Consider the following 16,824-nt stretch of genomic DNA (forward strand, 5'->3'; position numbering starts at 1 on the left):
AGTAGTAGTGGTGTGTACTATTTAACAAGACTACTTTTGACAGCATCTTCCAAACCTGTGACCTCTACCATTTAAAATGAGAAGAGCAGCAGATTCATGGGAATGACATCACCTGCAAATTCTGTTCCAAACAATGTCCATCCTAACTTGGAACCACTGTTCTTTCACACAAGCCTAGAAATCCTTAACAGCACTGTGGCTATATCTACACCACATGAACGGCAGCTCACCACTACCAAGGGTAATTAGGAATGGGCAATAAATGCTGGCCTAGTCAGCTATGTCCACACTTGTGAAAGGGAAAAGAAAACGAGACAAGACTGGGAAACTGTATACAAGAGAAATGAATTATAATTCACTACTGCTAATTAAATTAACTGTCTTTTTCCAACCAAGATACATATAATTCGCTACTTCAGGAAAACATGGAAGATTGTCTGCGTTCTAACACTTCCGTTGCACCTTCGGACTTGAGTTGGTAATGCTGATTAAATGCAAGTCTGCTGAGTTGTCAATATCCTACATACAGCAAGTTTGAGCGATTTAGTGGTTTTATGATACAAAATTGCTTCTAATTTTGTACTAATTTTTTCAAACTTGGAGAGTTTTATATTCTGATTTGGGAGATGTTTTTGAGGTTAATGGCATACTGTTGCCTAACCTTGGATAAGAAGTGTTTCAGTTGAAAATGTGAAACGAATGGTAACGTACTGAGATTTGATTTTAGTTTATCTAGCTTGCTTTAAGTTGGAGTATGTTCATTCTCTTCCTATGTTCATTTGAATACATGATACTGCACAGTAATATGATGGTTATGTTTTTGAAGTGGTGATACCAAAAAAGATTAATTGATATTTTTGAATGGATAAACTGTGATCAGGCATGTGTCTATGGGGGTCACAGCCTGTTTGGTTTGTTTATTTCACTGTTTACGTACTGTTGTGCCTTTTTAATCAGTGTGAATTGAAAAATTTGACCTTTTTTTAATGTAAGTGCACCTGGATGCATGCATGTTCACTAACTTGATTTCTTCAAACAAATTGTACAATTAATGTTAGATAACCTCCCTTATACAGATATGCATGTTAGTATTAGCACACTCTGGTTTGTAAATGTTTTTCATATGATTAGGGAGTGTCTGTTAAGTTAGTCTTTTACCAAAGGGTTCACATTTTATAAGTCAGTTGCTTTATTGTAGCCTTTTCAAGATGCTGACCCAAAACACTCGACCACCACTTTGGTAATTGCACTTACAGTGCAATTTAGAAATTGTCCTGTAATACAAAACAGATTCAAAGAACTACAGGAAGATATTGGTTCAACTTAACGATTGAATATTATCTGTATCTTTTGCGCATAAGGCATGAATGTTCTCATCACCACTAGTATCATGTTTACTACTTGGAAATGCTTGATGTTTGTTTATTTTCTTCCATTGCCTCCCGTCCCCAAACCAGTCTAGGCACGAGTGGTTCTTGCACAGAGTCCGGCAGTGATCGTTTCACAATTGAAGCATGTAAGGAGACTGAAATGTTGAACTACCTCATAGAGTGCTTTGACAGAGTTGGAATAGAAGAGAGAAAAGCTCCAAAGGTAAAATAATAAACAGCGTTTTTAAATCATTCTCGCCAAAAATGAACGTGTAGTTTTACTATCTAGTCAGTACAAATCCTAACTGTTATTTTGACCGTAAGAATGTAAAGGATTAAATAGGGCAAAGCTGTTTAGCATTTCAAGCTTACACATTTGGACAGACCATGAGGAATCCAGTCAATAAAGGACTCCACCTAATCATTTGATCTCTCAATGAGCTTTACACCTATACATGAGGTAATCAAGCAAAATCCAGATATTCATCCATACTTGCATCTCCATTGTTCTGTCCTTATTTGCTGACCTCCAGATAAGTAACTGAGATAACAAGGTGTAGAGCTGGATGAACACAGCAGGCCAAGCAGCATCAGAGGAGCAGGAAGGCTGACGTTTCGGGCCTAGACCCTTCTTCAGAAAACTTTCTGAAGGGGGGTCTAGGCCCGAAACGTCAGCCTTCCTGCTCCTCTGATGCTGCTTGGCCTGCTGTGTTCATCCAGCTCTACACCTTGTTATCTCAGATTCTCCAGCATCTGCAGCCCCTACTATCTCTGAAACAGATAAGTAACTGTTTGTTTTTCTGTCTTTCCTCTGGGGGGGAAAAAGCCCCATTTGTTGATTAATACTAGTTTTGATCCACTTTGGTTCATTTCTGTAGTCTTGCTCCCAATTAAATGCTTAGTCTTGGATGTCTTGTATCTGTTGCTTTTGGTGGGGGATATCTTTTTGTCAGGATTTCTTCATTGTTGATTGTGTTCTTCAGTAAAGCTGCTTTAATATTGTAGGACGTAGTGATAGTATCACCGGCTTCCAAAACAGCATGTTCCTTGACTGGCTATACCTTTAATAAACCTGCCGAGTTCATGAAAATAGATCATCAGGACAGGTCTGACAAAAACGCCATTCCAGAGATGCTTTCTAAAATTCAGAGATATACCTTTTTTGTTTCTGCAGCTAGCATGGTAAATTGATGCATCTAGAACTAGTAGTGCAAACTTAAAGACAGCTCAGGTGAAATCCGTAAATATTCTAAATCAGTAAGTTGATCTAATTCATGTTATTTTGATTAATGGAATCCTGGACAGAAGAATTTGCTGAGGAAAGGAGTAAAGTGAGCTGTAGATCAGCTGATAGTGGAAACATTGACTGAAACTGAAGCTACTACTTGTTAAATCGACAGATGTTTTGCCAGTAGCATTTTAGTTTCGACTATTTCTAAACCGTGCAAATAGGAGTCGCATAGCAGCTTAAAATTTCAAATGGGCTTGTGCATTGTTCTCAATTGGCTTGAGTTGATCAACAGCCGTTCTTTCATTCAAATCCATATGTCACAGAATTGTCACAGTGCAAAAGAAGGCAATTCAGCCATTGTGTCCATTTGACAAAGCTGTGCCATTTGCATCAGTTTGTCAATCTCTTTAATTTCCCCTTATTGGTACCTACAGGAGAGGGTGAAATTCTTTAGCCTATTTTAGGTTATTGAAGTAAACTCAAGTTGCAGATCAAACAGTGTATGGGAACAGAGTAATAGTTCTTACAGACTTTGAGAGCAGCCAAGAAACAAACGTTTATTATTTATTAACTGAAAGTATTTTTATGTTATGCCGAGTTCTGGTCCAGCATTGGTAGTTTAGTATTTAGAGCCCCTCAGGCAGTAAATCTGTATACTTGCAAGCCTTGACTGCCACTTCGCTGTACCCATGGTGGCAGTCAATACTTCGAGTGCTGGAACACTGCAAGTGACTTCAAAGGGCAACTGGTGGCTAAAAATATATTTCAAATCAGTAAACATGTTGATTATGTCCAGCATGATGCCACTTACGTTTTGGATAGAAAAGCAGTGTAGTTGTACTGTGCCACAGGATGTTTTGAACTGGAACGTAGTTCCATTTTCTACGTTCCTCTCCTCTTAAGAAAATAAAAACTTATCTTAGTATTGAGTAACACTGACAGTTGTGAGAAAATAGTTGCTCAGTAAATATGTACTCCAAATAGCAGAAGGGATGACTGACATACTGTTTGTGATTTTAGTGGGGGTAAGGAGATTTAATATTACACTAGTGGAATCATTTATTTCTGTCATCTTTTGAAGAATATTTTATGCTCCTTTTCCTGATTTCTTTTTATTTGTGAATGCTAAATGACTGCAGAATGTTAAGTGTAACCAAAAATGTCTCCAATGTTTTCAGATGTGCAGTCAACCATCTGTTAGTCAGCTGCTCAGCAACATCCGATCCCAGTGTATCTCCCATACAGCTCTTGTGTTGCAGGGGGCCCTTACACAGCCAAGGTTAGTTTTTCTTACTTGTAACTGTACTTCAGTTTACTTACTAATACGATTATTAAATCAAAGCATTGCAGGAAGAACGCAAACACCGAATCAAAACTTGTGCTGTCTGTTAACTCAATTTCTATTTTAATCCACTGCAGATTATTTGTTTAAGCTTTTTAAAGAAAATAGGGAATGCTTTCATTAAAATCTTTGTAGAACTGGAGTAATAACACTTCTCTAGTATTGTATTCACTGGTTTAAATCGGTGTTATTTAACGTATTTCAATTATGAACAGAAGGCATTCACTAGCTTCTCTGTGGGAGAGGGGATAGTTTCAAACAGCGGATGTTGGCATCGTGATCCTTTCACTGGATGAGTAATCAGAGGCCCAGGACTAATCTCTGTTGGAAATGGGTCCCCCCATTGCAACAGGTGGAATTTAAATTCATAAATCTGGAACATTTAAAACTAGTCTTAGTAACCCTAGCAAAAACCCTACCAAAAATAAACACCAAGGTTAACTAATGTTCTGTAGGGGTGTTCATCCAGTCATCCTTACTGGTCTGGACTACATGACACTCCAGCCCCACAACAATGTGGTTGCCTTTTAATGACCGAGCAAACCGTGAGAGATGGGCAACAAATGTAGGCCTAGCCAGCAGCACCCGCACCCCATAAAAGAATAACAAAAAATTGCATGCAGGTCAGAACAAATCTAAAAACAGTATTTGAGTCCAGTTTGCTGTTCGTTACTTTTACCTTCCAGACCAGGAAATGATGCATCTGTTTTTTAAAAAAAACAAGGTGACTTCTAATCACCATCCTATTTCCTCTGTGGGAGTCACATATATTGATTTTCCTTTATCCTTGATGAGAGTAAGTATTTGACAATGATTTGAAACAAATTATAGATCTACTGAATGTAACTTTATGAAATCTTGTTTGTACTCTAACAGCTGAGTCTGTAGACTACTGCTTTTCAGTATAATTGTACCATATTGATGGAGAAGAGAAAACAATAAGAGTATGAACAATATAAGTTTGCCTTTCTGCACAAGTTACATTTCAGGAAACTGGGGCGAAATATATGTCCGCATGTATGCTCCTGTTACAAGCTTGTTTATTGGTTCTACAAGATTTTTGAAGAAATTTACCTGCTTGATTTTCTTTTTAAGCACTGGCCATTTGTTTGACTTTCATATCTAAGAAAAAAATCAAATATTTAATCTAGATAGAATTGCTAAAATATTAGTTCTGGCTGATTGGAAAAAAATCTTATGAATATTGCCAGATAAGAAGTCTCTTCGCTATCTTACATTTGGATTTTTCTATCCTGCATTTTGACTTTGTACCTAGTAACTCTTCAGTTAGTTCAATCTTCGCATGAAGATTTTGAAGAATAATCTCGGCCTTAAACTTTTAGTTCCTTCATGGATTCTGCAGAGTGTTTATCACGTATTCTGTTTTTGTTTTCAATTTGTAATTTTTAAAATTTTTCTTCTCAAATTCTGTTGCTTTGTTCTCTTTGCCTGCCTTCCCAAATCCTGCACGTCAACTTACTCACCCACAACCAGTGCTGTCCTCTTAACCTTTCCGTGTGGCACCCAACAGATTCTAACACATCTAGTAAACAGTTTACCTTATTATTTGTTACCAAATCTGACTTGGTCATCAGAACAATATTTCACTTGGCCTCCATGACCAAATATTTGCATTATTCCAGGACTGTACTAGATGCTGATGACAATCTAGGAGTCTGCTTCTCAACCGCTCAAGTTTCTTCCCTCTATGTTTCTCAACTCCATTGTCAAAAAGGAAGACCTAATTAATTTAGGTTGATTGCTTGCTTAGTAAACCTAAAAAATGTGATTTTACCCTTTTACTTACCAAAATGTATTATAATACATCAGGAATTGAATGGAATTTCCATAACATCTCTCGTCAGTCACAAGGTAGAAAAGTTGAAGGAAAAATTCAGTTAATACGAGATAAAACTTTTGATTTGTTTGCAGCTAGCAGATCAATGAGAGCAGCTAACAATAGAATTCTTCTCATACAATGAATGTCCACAAAGATCTATGAACATTTCATAAAAGGTTCTGTTTTGAAATATTTACAATTGGGAAATGCACGAGCTGAAGTGAAATATCCAACAAGGTCTACTTGATTCTGGATTCTTCCACTTGAACGGGTAAATTTATGTAATACATCATGGTACAAGTAAGGAATGTGATGGAAGCCTCTCCAGTTGTCCGGATGAGTGCACCTTCAGCAACATTTGCTCCATTCACCATCAACACACAGTGACATCAGTGTGTATGTGTGGCAGCAACTCACCAAGGCTTCTTTGATGGTGCCTTTCAAGCCTGTGACCTGTATCATGCAGAAGAATGAACGTAGCAGATGTGTGTGAACATTATCTTTTGCAAGTTCCTCTCCAAACCATTGATCACCTGTTCTGAAGAAGAGTCCCTGGACCCGAAATATTAACTCTGATTTCTCCACGGATGCTGCCAGACCTGCTGAGCTTTTCCAGCAATTTTTGTTTCTGATTTCCAGCACCCACAGTTCTTTAGTCTTGTTGTTTCACACATCATCCCAACTTGGAAGTATATCATTGTCCCTTAACTTGCACCGAAATGAATCCTGGAAACTCCCTGCGTAATAGCATGTGGGTGTATCTGCATAGATGGACTGCAGCAGCTCAGGAAGACAGCTCAATGCTACCTTTTCGAGAGTAGTTAGGGATGGGCGCTAAGTGCTGGCCTTGCCAGTGACACCGACATCCTGTGAAAGAATAAAAAGAATGTTCTTGTTTTTTGGTATGATGCACTTCCTTTTTGTGCCCACTGCTTTACAAAGAGCCTGATGAACTGATGGGATTAGTTAATATATAGGGCTTTTATGACACATGGTAAAATGGTCAGTATTCCAAACGTTTGTTGATAGCTTTCAGTTTGTGCTTAGCATTTTAAAAGAATGCCTCTGCCTCTGGGCTAATTCTTTTAACAAAAAAAGTGCCATGGTTCTGTCGCACACATTGTGGCTAGGCAGCTACTTCAAGTTTGTGTAGTGAGTGGGCTTCATCTTAGAATGGGTTACCATAATGAGTTTAATGAGACAAATGTATTTATACTGCACAGGTCCTTGTTGCAGCAGTCGTTACTAGTACCATATATGTTGTGTAGGAATCTTCCTTACGGCTTCATTCAAGAGCTAGTTAGAATGACCCATCAGGACTCCGAGGTATTCAAACAGGTGAGAAATTTTGCAGATATTTCTAGATTTTTTTTTTTTCATTCATACTTAAAGATGTTGGTTTTGGTTCCAAGGCATCAGCTCACCTGAATCAGAAATCAGTGTATTTGAAATCTGTCCCTAGAAACTCAAACACACAAATTACGTTTCCATCTAGAACATAAAGCTATTTTGCCACCTAATCCTGTTCAATGGGAATATGACTGATCAGGGTCTGACTCCAGGTATGAGCTGTTGTCCTGTTGTGTCTCTCTCGTTCATGCTGCCTGGTTCCCCATCTCCCACCAACCCACTAAATCAGAATGATACTTTGGTTGATGTGCAATAGTGTTTAGCTCTATTGTGGAATTCCTGTGTGTCTTTTTAGCTCAAAATTTTGTGGTCTTTTTAATCTATGCAAAAGATTGGTTTCAAGGTATGTACAATCTTTGAAAACGTGGAGGTAGGAATATTGGAAGAAGTTGGGGATGTCACACAGATTTTAAACACATTTCACGAATTGCAGATCAAAGTGCCGTCAACCACTATTAGCTAAGCTAGAGCTGGGACAATTGAAAATACACACTTTAGCACCTCCTGCTTTTTCTCTCATGTCACATACTTTCAAATGCGTTTTCCAATTCAATTATCAATTGGATGGTCCCAAGGATAAATGTTTCCCATGATGTTTGACTTTTTGAGTACTTGGAGATAATAGTTCTGCCGAGATTCTGAGCTTGCAATTTTCATCTTCTGTCCAACAGATCTTTATTCCAATCATACAAGGCCTAGCACTGGCTGTGAAAGAATGTTCTTTAGATGGTGATAATTTCAAGTATCCACTTGTGGTAAGAAAGGGGGAAATGTGATGTTTCCTTTGTTTATTCATGGACTCCAAGTAAAGTTTTTATACCTTGTTATGTAAACTCTATTTAATACAGTAGTGAACATGATTTGTGTGCTGCTATTTGTACAACATAACTCTGCTTTGTTTATTGTGACTGTTATTCTGACCTATGAATATATTTCCTCAATTATTTATATCAACAAGGATTCTTGTTTCAGCACCTCATTCTCGTGTGCTACGTTGGTTCAGAAATTCATCTTTATATGAGCATGTACCGGTTAATTTTCTGTACACCCATTGAAAACTTTAAACCAGTTATACGAATAATTAAGAGCATTAGTTTAAAGTGTGTTAGTTTCCATTATTAGCGCAAAGAATTTTAAACCAAACATAAATTAAACTAATTCTCTTGATCATTGGTATGATGCATCTCGAGGCAACCATAAAGTCTAGATTCTGAGAGCTGCTATGCTGTGTGTACAAAAGGTTAGTCATAGCGAATGATTCAATCAGGAATGGCATCCACTGAATTCCATGGAAAGAGTAATTTCATTTTGCAGAATCACAGAATTTTTTTTTTTTTTTTTTTTTTTGCTGATAGTGTGCCAAAGGCATGACTGCCACTTGTTTTTACAAGCTGTACTAATTTGTGGAATGAATATGGTAGCTGCGAGTTGGCTGTATGGCTCTGCCAGAAGGAAATGAGTTTGAAAGTTGACTGATCCTGCTTTAAGCCCTGGTTGTGGGAGTGCACCTTTTCCTCATCATGTCACCAAGAATTGTGATTAAAGCTAGGGCTTAAAGTGCAATGGGGAGACAGTGGGGTTTGGAAAGACCTTTTCCATCTTAAGTGCCTTTATATCATCAGGGAAGGAATTCAAAATATTTTCCCACAAAGGGGTGGGGGTGTTGGGGGGATGTGAACATATTGAAACCTGCTGGATATGTAGACAAACAATATGTTGTCCTGTGAGTGATGAGGTGCAAAATGGCTGCACAAAGATGTCACTGATTTGGTATTTATAAGATTAAATCAGATCAACTATTGAAATTAACAAATAATAACTAAATGTTACATAGCATTCTAATAGGAGTTAAAATAAAACTCTTAATCATAGGTTGAATGGATCCTTACAGTATAGATTAAGCAAAAAGTAGTTTATCAAAATTAAATTTGTGAGCTTGTTTTTCTTAGTTCTATGATCTATTAGTCAATTAAACTGAATAATATTTTATTCCAGGCATTGCAAGAATTATGTGAAATTAAGTTTGGGAAGACGCATCCTGTGTGCACTTTGGTAAGTTCATCTCTTTCTCTGTTGTTATTGTCCTATGGTTTATTACATCAAACAGCCTTTTGAAGAGATATCAATTCCTCCAAAATATGTTGAAAACAAATGAATTTTTTTTTATCTGTGGTAGTTTGATGACCAACCTCTCAGCAATTTGACAGGGGTGGGAAAAGCTTAATAAAATTGTATAAAGTATATCTGTTGTTTTGTGTATATTTTAAAAATGTTATTTTTGAGCAATAAACTTTAAACATATTTACTGGCTATCATGGAATTTGGAGTTTATCTAGCCCCTATCTGACCCAGTCAGACCAGTAAAGACTTGCAGCCCAGTCCATGATTTGTATTGAGTTTGTTGGTTTTAGCAGGGGCAGCATTTTGGATGTAGTTCAGCAGCTCCTAAGTTAAAGTAGGAGCTTCCAGCCAGCATTCTTGATCTGTTATCCAGCAACCCTGCTGGAAACTGGTGAATGTTGATTTCAGTTTTGGTAGAATGAGTTGGCTAGGATATTCAGTGTAAGGTGCCACAGGCAGTCCGTGCCAGTGCAGCTATATACTAGCCAAAAAGTCAGTGCTTTCAGAACAAATCATTAGAGACAGGTGCAGGGTGGGGAGTTGAACCTTATTTATTGACAATGGTTATTCAAAAAATGAATCCATTGTTTAACTGTGCATTCCTTTTGCCTTCCTAGGTGATCTCACTTCCTTTGTTTTTGCCTGATCCTTTAAGTCAAGGCACAGGCAGAGAGTTGCAGAGACTTTCGGTTCTTGGCTCTTTCTTCAGCCTGTCTGTGTTTGCAGAGGATGATGTAAGTACTGCAGAATTTTTAATTACCCATCTGTGTATCTACGGTAATGCAAGGGCAAACGTGACCATAATAATAGATTAACAGGGAGGAACCTGCTGTCTGGAAGAATCGAAGAGTAACAGATGTAATAATATCTGTCTTGTATTTGTCTGAAAAACTACACCATTCAACTGATTTTTTAAAAGAAAATAAATGACTTAAAGGCTTTGTGGATGCTGAAGATCTCAAACGAAAATAGAAATTGGTGGAAAACTCAACAAGTCTGGCGGCATCTGTCAGGAGAAGACAGTTAAAGTTTCGAGTCTAGTGACTCTTCTTCAGAACTGTTTCTGTTTTTGTTTTTTTTTCTTATTTTTGCATCTGCAGTTCTTTTGATATAACTGTGGTCATATAACTGTTTTATCACCACCTCCCTGTCTCATTTTACTGAATCTCTCCAAAGTAACTTTTCAGCTGGAATGCAAGTCTTATGACTATTTCAGATAGACCAGGGCACTGGTCAGCAAAAATGTAAGCACAGATGACGGGAAGCTGAACATCAAGCATGCATATTAGTGCAATACAGTGTGGACTGTCAAGTAATGTGGAAGTGCAGATGACTCTTTTAAACTTAATTGTGAACTAGCTGTCCTGTTACCTCATTACAGTGTAGTTTGTGCAGCCTCAAGTTGTAAGAAGCTATTTTTAAGTATAGTTGGTAAATGGGAGCAAAGGAAGGGTGTCTGTTGTGAAGTTGAAGACCAAGCTGAAACTTTAATAAATGTATTTGGGTCGAGGGAGGAAAGTGAACTTAAATTGTGTAATGTTACTCTTCATGGATCCAGATCTTATTGTTCCATTCTCGCAATGCTCTTGTGCTTCTATTTATAGTCTAAAACATTGTGGTGGGATGATGGTTATTGTCCCCTCCTTTTGAGAGTCCTCACAAGATGTTCTTTCGTAATTGTTCCACAGGCTTGCATAAAAGAAAAGGCATCTGGTGGATGTTTGGTTCAATACCTGGCCAACTGAAAGAGTCTTAAAATGGGAATAGTTAGTTTCCTAAATACAGTACACAATCTTAAAAAACATATAGCTTTGTTTCCATCTTAATAGTGCACTTCTCAATGTAATTTTAGAGTGTTCTGTTTGACATTAACCATGTGTTTTGTTTTAGACGAGAGTTGTTGAGAAATATTTCTCTGGACCTACACTTACACTTGAAAATACTAGAGTTGTTAGTCAATCCTTGCAGCACCATCTAGAATCAGCCAGGGTAAGTAATTGTGTGAGATTTAACAGATCAGTGATGATTACAAAAGATTCTTGATTTCTTCAAAAGTATTTTTTTGCCCAAGTGTTTTGTCTTGTCCTGTTATTTTCTTGCACCACCTCTAGCTGTTACCTTGACTTTTAAATGGCATAGTAATTAATACCACGACAAATGTTATGGTCATAAAGGTGAAAGCATGAACTTAAGCATCACTATTTGGCCACCAGCTAGTAGTAAATCATAGTAAGATATCAATTTGTTCCCTTCAAACTTCTATCTAAAATTTGCGAAATAATAAGAAGTAACTTGGATTTACATAACACCTTTCATAGTCACTGACTCAATACCCTATGTGGTGATGAAACAGAAACAGAAATTGCTGGAGATGCTCAGCAGGTCATCTGAGGACAGAAAGCAGACTTAATGACCAGAGACCCTTCTTTGGAACCGTGATAATGACCAGTTAGTCTATTGATGTTCATTGGGGTATTAATCATGGCCAAGACACAGGATAACCCTTCTGCAATAGTGTGAAATAATGTCATGGGATCTTTTACATCCACCCAAGAAGACAGACAAACCCTCTGTTCAACCTCTCTACAACCTCTCTACAAGTGCTGCTTGACCTCCTGAGTGTTCAGTATTGCACGGAGTAGGACTAGCAGATGCCCAACTGCAGGCAGCTATTATCGAACTAGCTTCATCTACACTTCCTCAACACAGGGCAGTAGAGAGAAGGGGGATCAAAATGCTGAGATCTTGGAGTACACTACACCATAGAATTTTCTTTTTTTTTATATAAGAGTCATATAGTGTGGAAGCAGACCCTTCGGTCTAACTCGTCCATACCGACCAGACATCCCAATCTGACTTAGTCCCATTTGGCCCATATCCCTCTTAAAATCTTCCTATTCATACACCCATCCAGATGCTTTTAAAATGTTGTAATTGTACCCATCTCCACCACTTCCTCTGTCAGCTTGTTCCACATGTGCATCACCCTCTACGTGAAAAAGTTATCCCTCAAGTCCTTTCTAAAATATTTCCTGTCCCCTCAAACCTATGTCACAGACCTCTAGTCCGAAAGGCAACCCTCTACTACCACTCTGTCTCTGAGCTAATTTTGTATCCCCACCTGGATCCCATGTGATCTAACCTTTCTAACCAGTCTATCATGTGGAACCTTGCCACACAGTTTGCTGAAGTCCATATAGACAACTTCTACAGCTCTGCCTTCATCAATCGTTTCCGTCACTTCTTCAAAAAACTCAATCAAGTTAGTGAGACATGATCTTCCAAGCAGAATGTCAAGTTGGCTATCCCTAATCAGTCCTTGCCTTTCCAAATGAATGTAAATCCTATCCCTCAGAATGCCCTCCAACAACTTACCCATTACTGATGTAAGGCTCACCAGTCTACAGTTCCCTGGCTTTTCCTTTCAGCCTTTCTTGAATAATTCCATTGCATTAGTCAACCTCCAGTCTATTGGCACCTCACCCGTGGCTGTCGATGATAGAAATATCTCCGCAATCTCTTCAGTAGCTTTCCACAAAATTCTAGGATACACCTGATCATGTCCGGGGATTTATCTACCTTATATGCATTTTAAGATCTCCAGTACCATCTCTTCTATACTATGGATTCTTTTCAAGACATCATTATTTCCCCCTGTTCCCTAGCCTCCATGTCCTTCTCCACTGTAAATACTGACAAAATATTCGTTAAGTGTCTCATCCATCTCTTGTGGATCCATAAATAGATGGCAGTGTTGATCTTTAAGGGGCTGTCTTCTCTCCCTAGTAACTCTTTTGACCTTAGTGTACTAATAGAATCTCTTTGGATTCTCCTTAATCCTATTTTCCAAAGCTATCTCATGTCTGTTTTTGTCCTCCTAATTTCCCTCTTAAGTACTCCTGCCCTTATACTCCTCTAGGGATTGACTTGATCCCTGCTGTCTATACCTGACATACTTTCTTCTTTTTCTTGACCAGAACCTCTATTTCTCTAGTCATCCAACATTCCCTACATTTACCACCCTTGCCGTTCACACTAACTGGAGCTTACTGCCTCTGGACTCTCTCGTTATCTCATTTTTAAAGGCTTCCCACTTCCCAAACATCCCTTTTTACCTGCAAATAACCTCCCCAAATCTGTTTTTGAATGTTCCTGTCTAATACCATCAAAATGGGCCTTACTCCAACTTAGAATTTTAACCTTTTGATCAGTTTGGTTGTTTTTTGTAACTATTTTAAAACTTGTAGTATTATGATCACTTGCCGCAAAGTGCTCCCCCATTGACACCTCAGGTGTTTGCCCTGCCTTATTTCCCAATATAGGGTCAAGTATTGTTCCTGCTCTAGTAGGTACATCCACATATTCAATAAGAGAGTTTTCTTGTACACACTTAACAAATCCCTCCTTATCCAAGCCCTTAACACTATGGTAGTCCCAGTCTATGTTTGGAAAGTTAAAATACCCTACCATTACAACCCTATTCTTACAGATATGAGATCTCATTACATATTTGTTTCTCAATTTCCCACTGACTATTGAGGGGTCTATAGTACAATCCCAATAAGGTGCTCGTCCTCTTCTTATTTCTCAGTTCCACCCATGTAACTTGACTGGACAATCTCCGAGGAATATCCTCCCTAAATAGTGCTGTAATGTTATTCCTAGCTAAAAACATCATGTCCCCCTCATCTCTTGCCTCCCTTTTTTATTCATACATTAAGTTGCCAGTCCTGTCCATCCCTGAGGCTCATTTCTGTAATGGCTGTGATACCCCAGTCCAATGTTCCCAACCATGCCCTGAGTTATTTGCCTTATTTGTCAGGCCTGTCAAAAATTTCGAGCCTAATAACTTTTAGCTCAAGATAAGCCTACTAAATGAATGATGCACTGGGTGAGCACCGTTGATTTTGGCAACCATTTCAAGTTCATCAACATGAACATGAGAAGCATCCATGATTGGAGTTTGAATCCCATAATTCAATATTTTCTAGTTGGTCATGTGCAATTGTTTTCTGAACCATCGTTTTAAGTTTTTACAGTCTTCTACACCTGCAGCTTTTGAATCCAGGATATCTGCTGATGCGATTTCAAATGAGTGACAAGTGGACTCTTTTACTCATGCATTTTGTTTTTATTTAACCACTGAGGTTCGCTGAGTGTGGATTGAATGACAACCTTCCAACTTTGTAATATCCCTTTTGTGTTTTGGTTTGCAGACTGATCTCTTCAAAATTTTGCACAATATTTTACTTAATGGTGAGACTAGAGAGTCTGCATTAAATTACATGGCAGCAGTGGTAAATCGCAATATGAAGAAAGCACAAATGCAGGTAAGTGTAGGATGAATGGACATGTCACTTCTCGGGTTGCCTTGTTGATGAGATAATATAAAACCTCTTAGTGGTGTTTTTGACATAGTCTATTAATCTCTGATGCCTGAAATTTAAACTTTTGTCGTTTTCCCTGGGACTTGCTTTTGTGGAAGTTGCAGCGGGGACGTCTGCCCCTTCGATTTTTTTCAGTTGGTTTTCGGCTAACCGCGATGCAATTTTATTATGTGGCTTCCATCTCAGAGTCATAGAGATGTACAGCACGGAAACAGACCCTTTGATCCAGCTTGTCCATGCAGACCAGATATCCTAAATAAATCTAGTCCCATTTGTCAGCATTTGGCCCTTATCCCTGTAAACCCTTCCTATTCACACACCCATCCAGATGCCTTTTAAATGTTGTAGTTGTACCAGCCTCCACCATGTCCTCTGGCAGCTCATACTATACATGCACCACCCTCTGCATGAAAATGTTGGCCCTTAAACTAATGCCCTCCAGTTTTGGACTCATCCCATCAGGGGGGAAAAGACCTTATCTATTCACCCTATCCGTGGCCCTCATGATTTTATAAACCTCTATAAGGTCACCCCTCAGCCTCTGGTGCTCTAGGGAAAATAGCCCCAGCCTATTCGGCCCCTCTCTGTGGCTCAAATCTTCCAACCCTAGCAACATCCTTGCAAATCTTTTCTGAACCCTTTCGACTTCGACAACATCCTCCCTGTAGCTGGGAGACCAGAATTGCATGTAGTATTCCAACAGTGGTCTAACCAATGTCCCATACAGCCACAATATGACCTCCCAATTTGTATACTCAGTGCACTCGCCAATAAAGGCAAGCATACCAAATGGCTTCTTCACTATCCTATCTACCTGTGATTCCACTTTCAAGGAACTATGAACCTGCACTCCAAGGTCTTTTTGTTCAGCAGCTGTCCCTAGGACCTTACCATTAAGTGTACAAGTCCTGCCCTGATTTGTCTTTCCAAAATGCAGCACCTCATATTTATCTAAATGGGGGCGGCATGGTGGCTCAGTGGTTGGCACTGTTGTCTCTCAGCCCCACTGACCTGGGTTCGATTCCACCTACAGGCGACTGTCTGTGTGGAGTTTGCACATCCTCCCTGTGTCTGTGTGGGTTTCTTCCCATACCAAAGATGTGTTAGTTAGGTGGATTGGTTGTGCTAAATTGCCCTGTAGTGTCCAGGGATGTATAGGTTAGATGTGTTAGCCAGGGGTGAGGGATGGGTCTGTGTGTGTTCCTGTTCAGAGGGTTAATGTGGACTTGTTGGGCCGAAAGGCCTGTTTCCACACTGTAGGGATTCTGTCACTTAAACTCGATCCAGCACTCCTTGGCCCATTGAACCATCTGATCAAGATCCCATTGTACTCTGAGGTAACCTTCTTCACTATCCACTGCACCTCCAATTTTGGTGTCATCTGCAGACTTACTAACCATACCTATTATGTTCCTATCCAAATTGTTTATATAAAATGACGAAAAGCAGTGAAACCAGCACCGATCCTTCTGGCACACCACTGGTCACAGGCCTCCAGTCTGAAAAGCAACCCTCCACCGCCAAACTCTCTTCTATTTTTGAGTGAGTTCTCTATCCAAATAGTTAGTTCTGCCTGAATTCCATGTGATCTAACCTTGCTAACCAGATTACCATGAGGAATCTTGTTGAATACCTCACTGATGGCCACATAGATCACGTCCACCGCTCTGCCCCCGTCAGTCCTCTTCGTTACTCCTTCAAAAAACCAAATTTAGTGAGACACGATTTCCCACAGACACAGCCATGTTGACTATCTGTAATCAGTCCTTGCCTTTCCAAATACATGTCAATGCTGTCTCTCTGGATTCCCTCCAACAACTTGCCCACCATCGACGTCAGCTCACTGATTTATAGTTCCCTGGCTTTTCCTTACCCTTCCTTAAATAGTGGCACCATGTTAGCCAACCTCCAAACTTCTGGCACCTCATCTGTGGCTATCGATGATACAAGTGTCTCAGCAAAGGGCCCAGCGATCGCTTCCCTAGCTTCCCACAGAGTTCTAGGGTAGACCTGATCAGGTGTTGGGGATGTATCCACCTTTATGCATTTTAAGATGTCCAACACCACATCCTGTGTAATATGGACATTTTTCAAGATGTCTCTATTTATTTCCTCTCGGTCTA

At 39.2% G+C, this 16,824-nt stretch overlaps 1 protein-coding gene across 1 annotated transcript in view; it reads left to right on the plus strand.

Moving 5' to 3' along the window:
* The first annotated feature begins 1,368 nt into the window (after positions 1-1,368).
* Positions 1,369-16,824, plus strand: part of ube4b (ubiquitination factor E4B, UFD2 homolog (S. cerevisiae)) — a 41,958-nt gene continuing 26,502 nt past the window's right edge. The window contains exons 1-8 of the mRNA XM_048614862.1: positions 1,369-1,593; positions 3,780-3,880; positions 7,007-7,121; positions 7,865-7,948; positions 9,189-9,245; positions 9,932-10,048; positions 11,205-11,303; positions 14,531-14,644. Coding sequence (XP_048470819.1) covers positions 1,408-1,593; positions 3,780-3,880; positions 7,007-7,121; positions 7,865-7,948; positions 9,189-9,245; positions 9,932-10,048; positions 11,205-11,303; positions 14,531-14,644 — 873 coding nt within the window. The 5' untranslated portion in view covers positions 1,369-1,407. The remainder of the gene's footprint in view (positions 1,594-3,779; positions 3,881-7,006; positions 7,122-7,864; positions 7,949-9,188; positions 9,246-9,931; positions 10,049-11,204; positions 11,304-14,530; positions 14,645-16,824) is intronic.

This window comes from Rhincodon typus, chromosome 31 (assembly GCF_021869965.1).
Source record: "Rhincodon typus isolate 14 chromosome 31, sRhiTyp1.1, whole genome shotgun sequence".
NCBI classification, from domain to species: Eukaryota; Metazoa; Chordata; class Chondrichthyes; order Orectolobiformes; family Rhincodontidae; genus Rhincodon; species Rhincodon typus.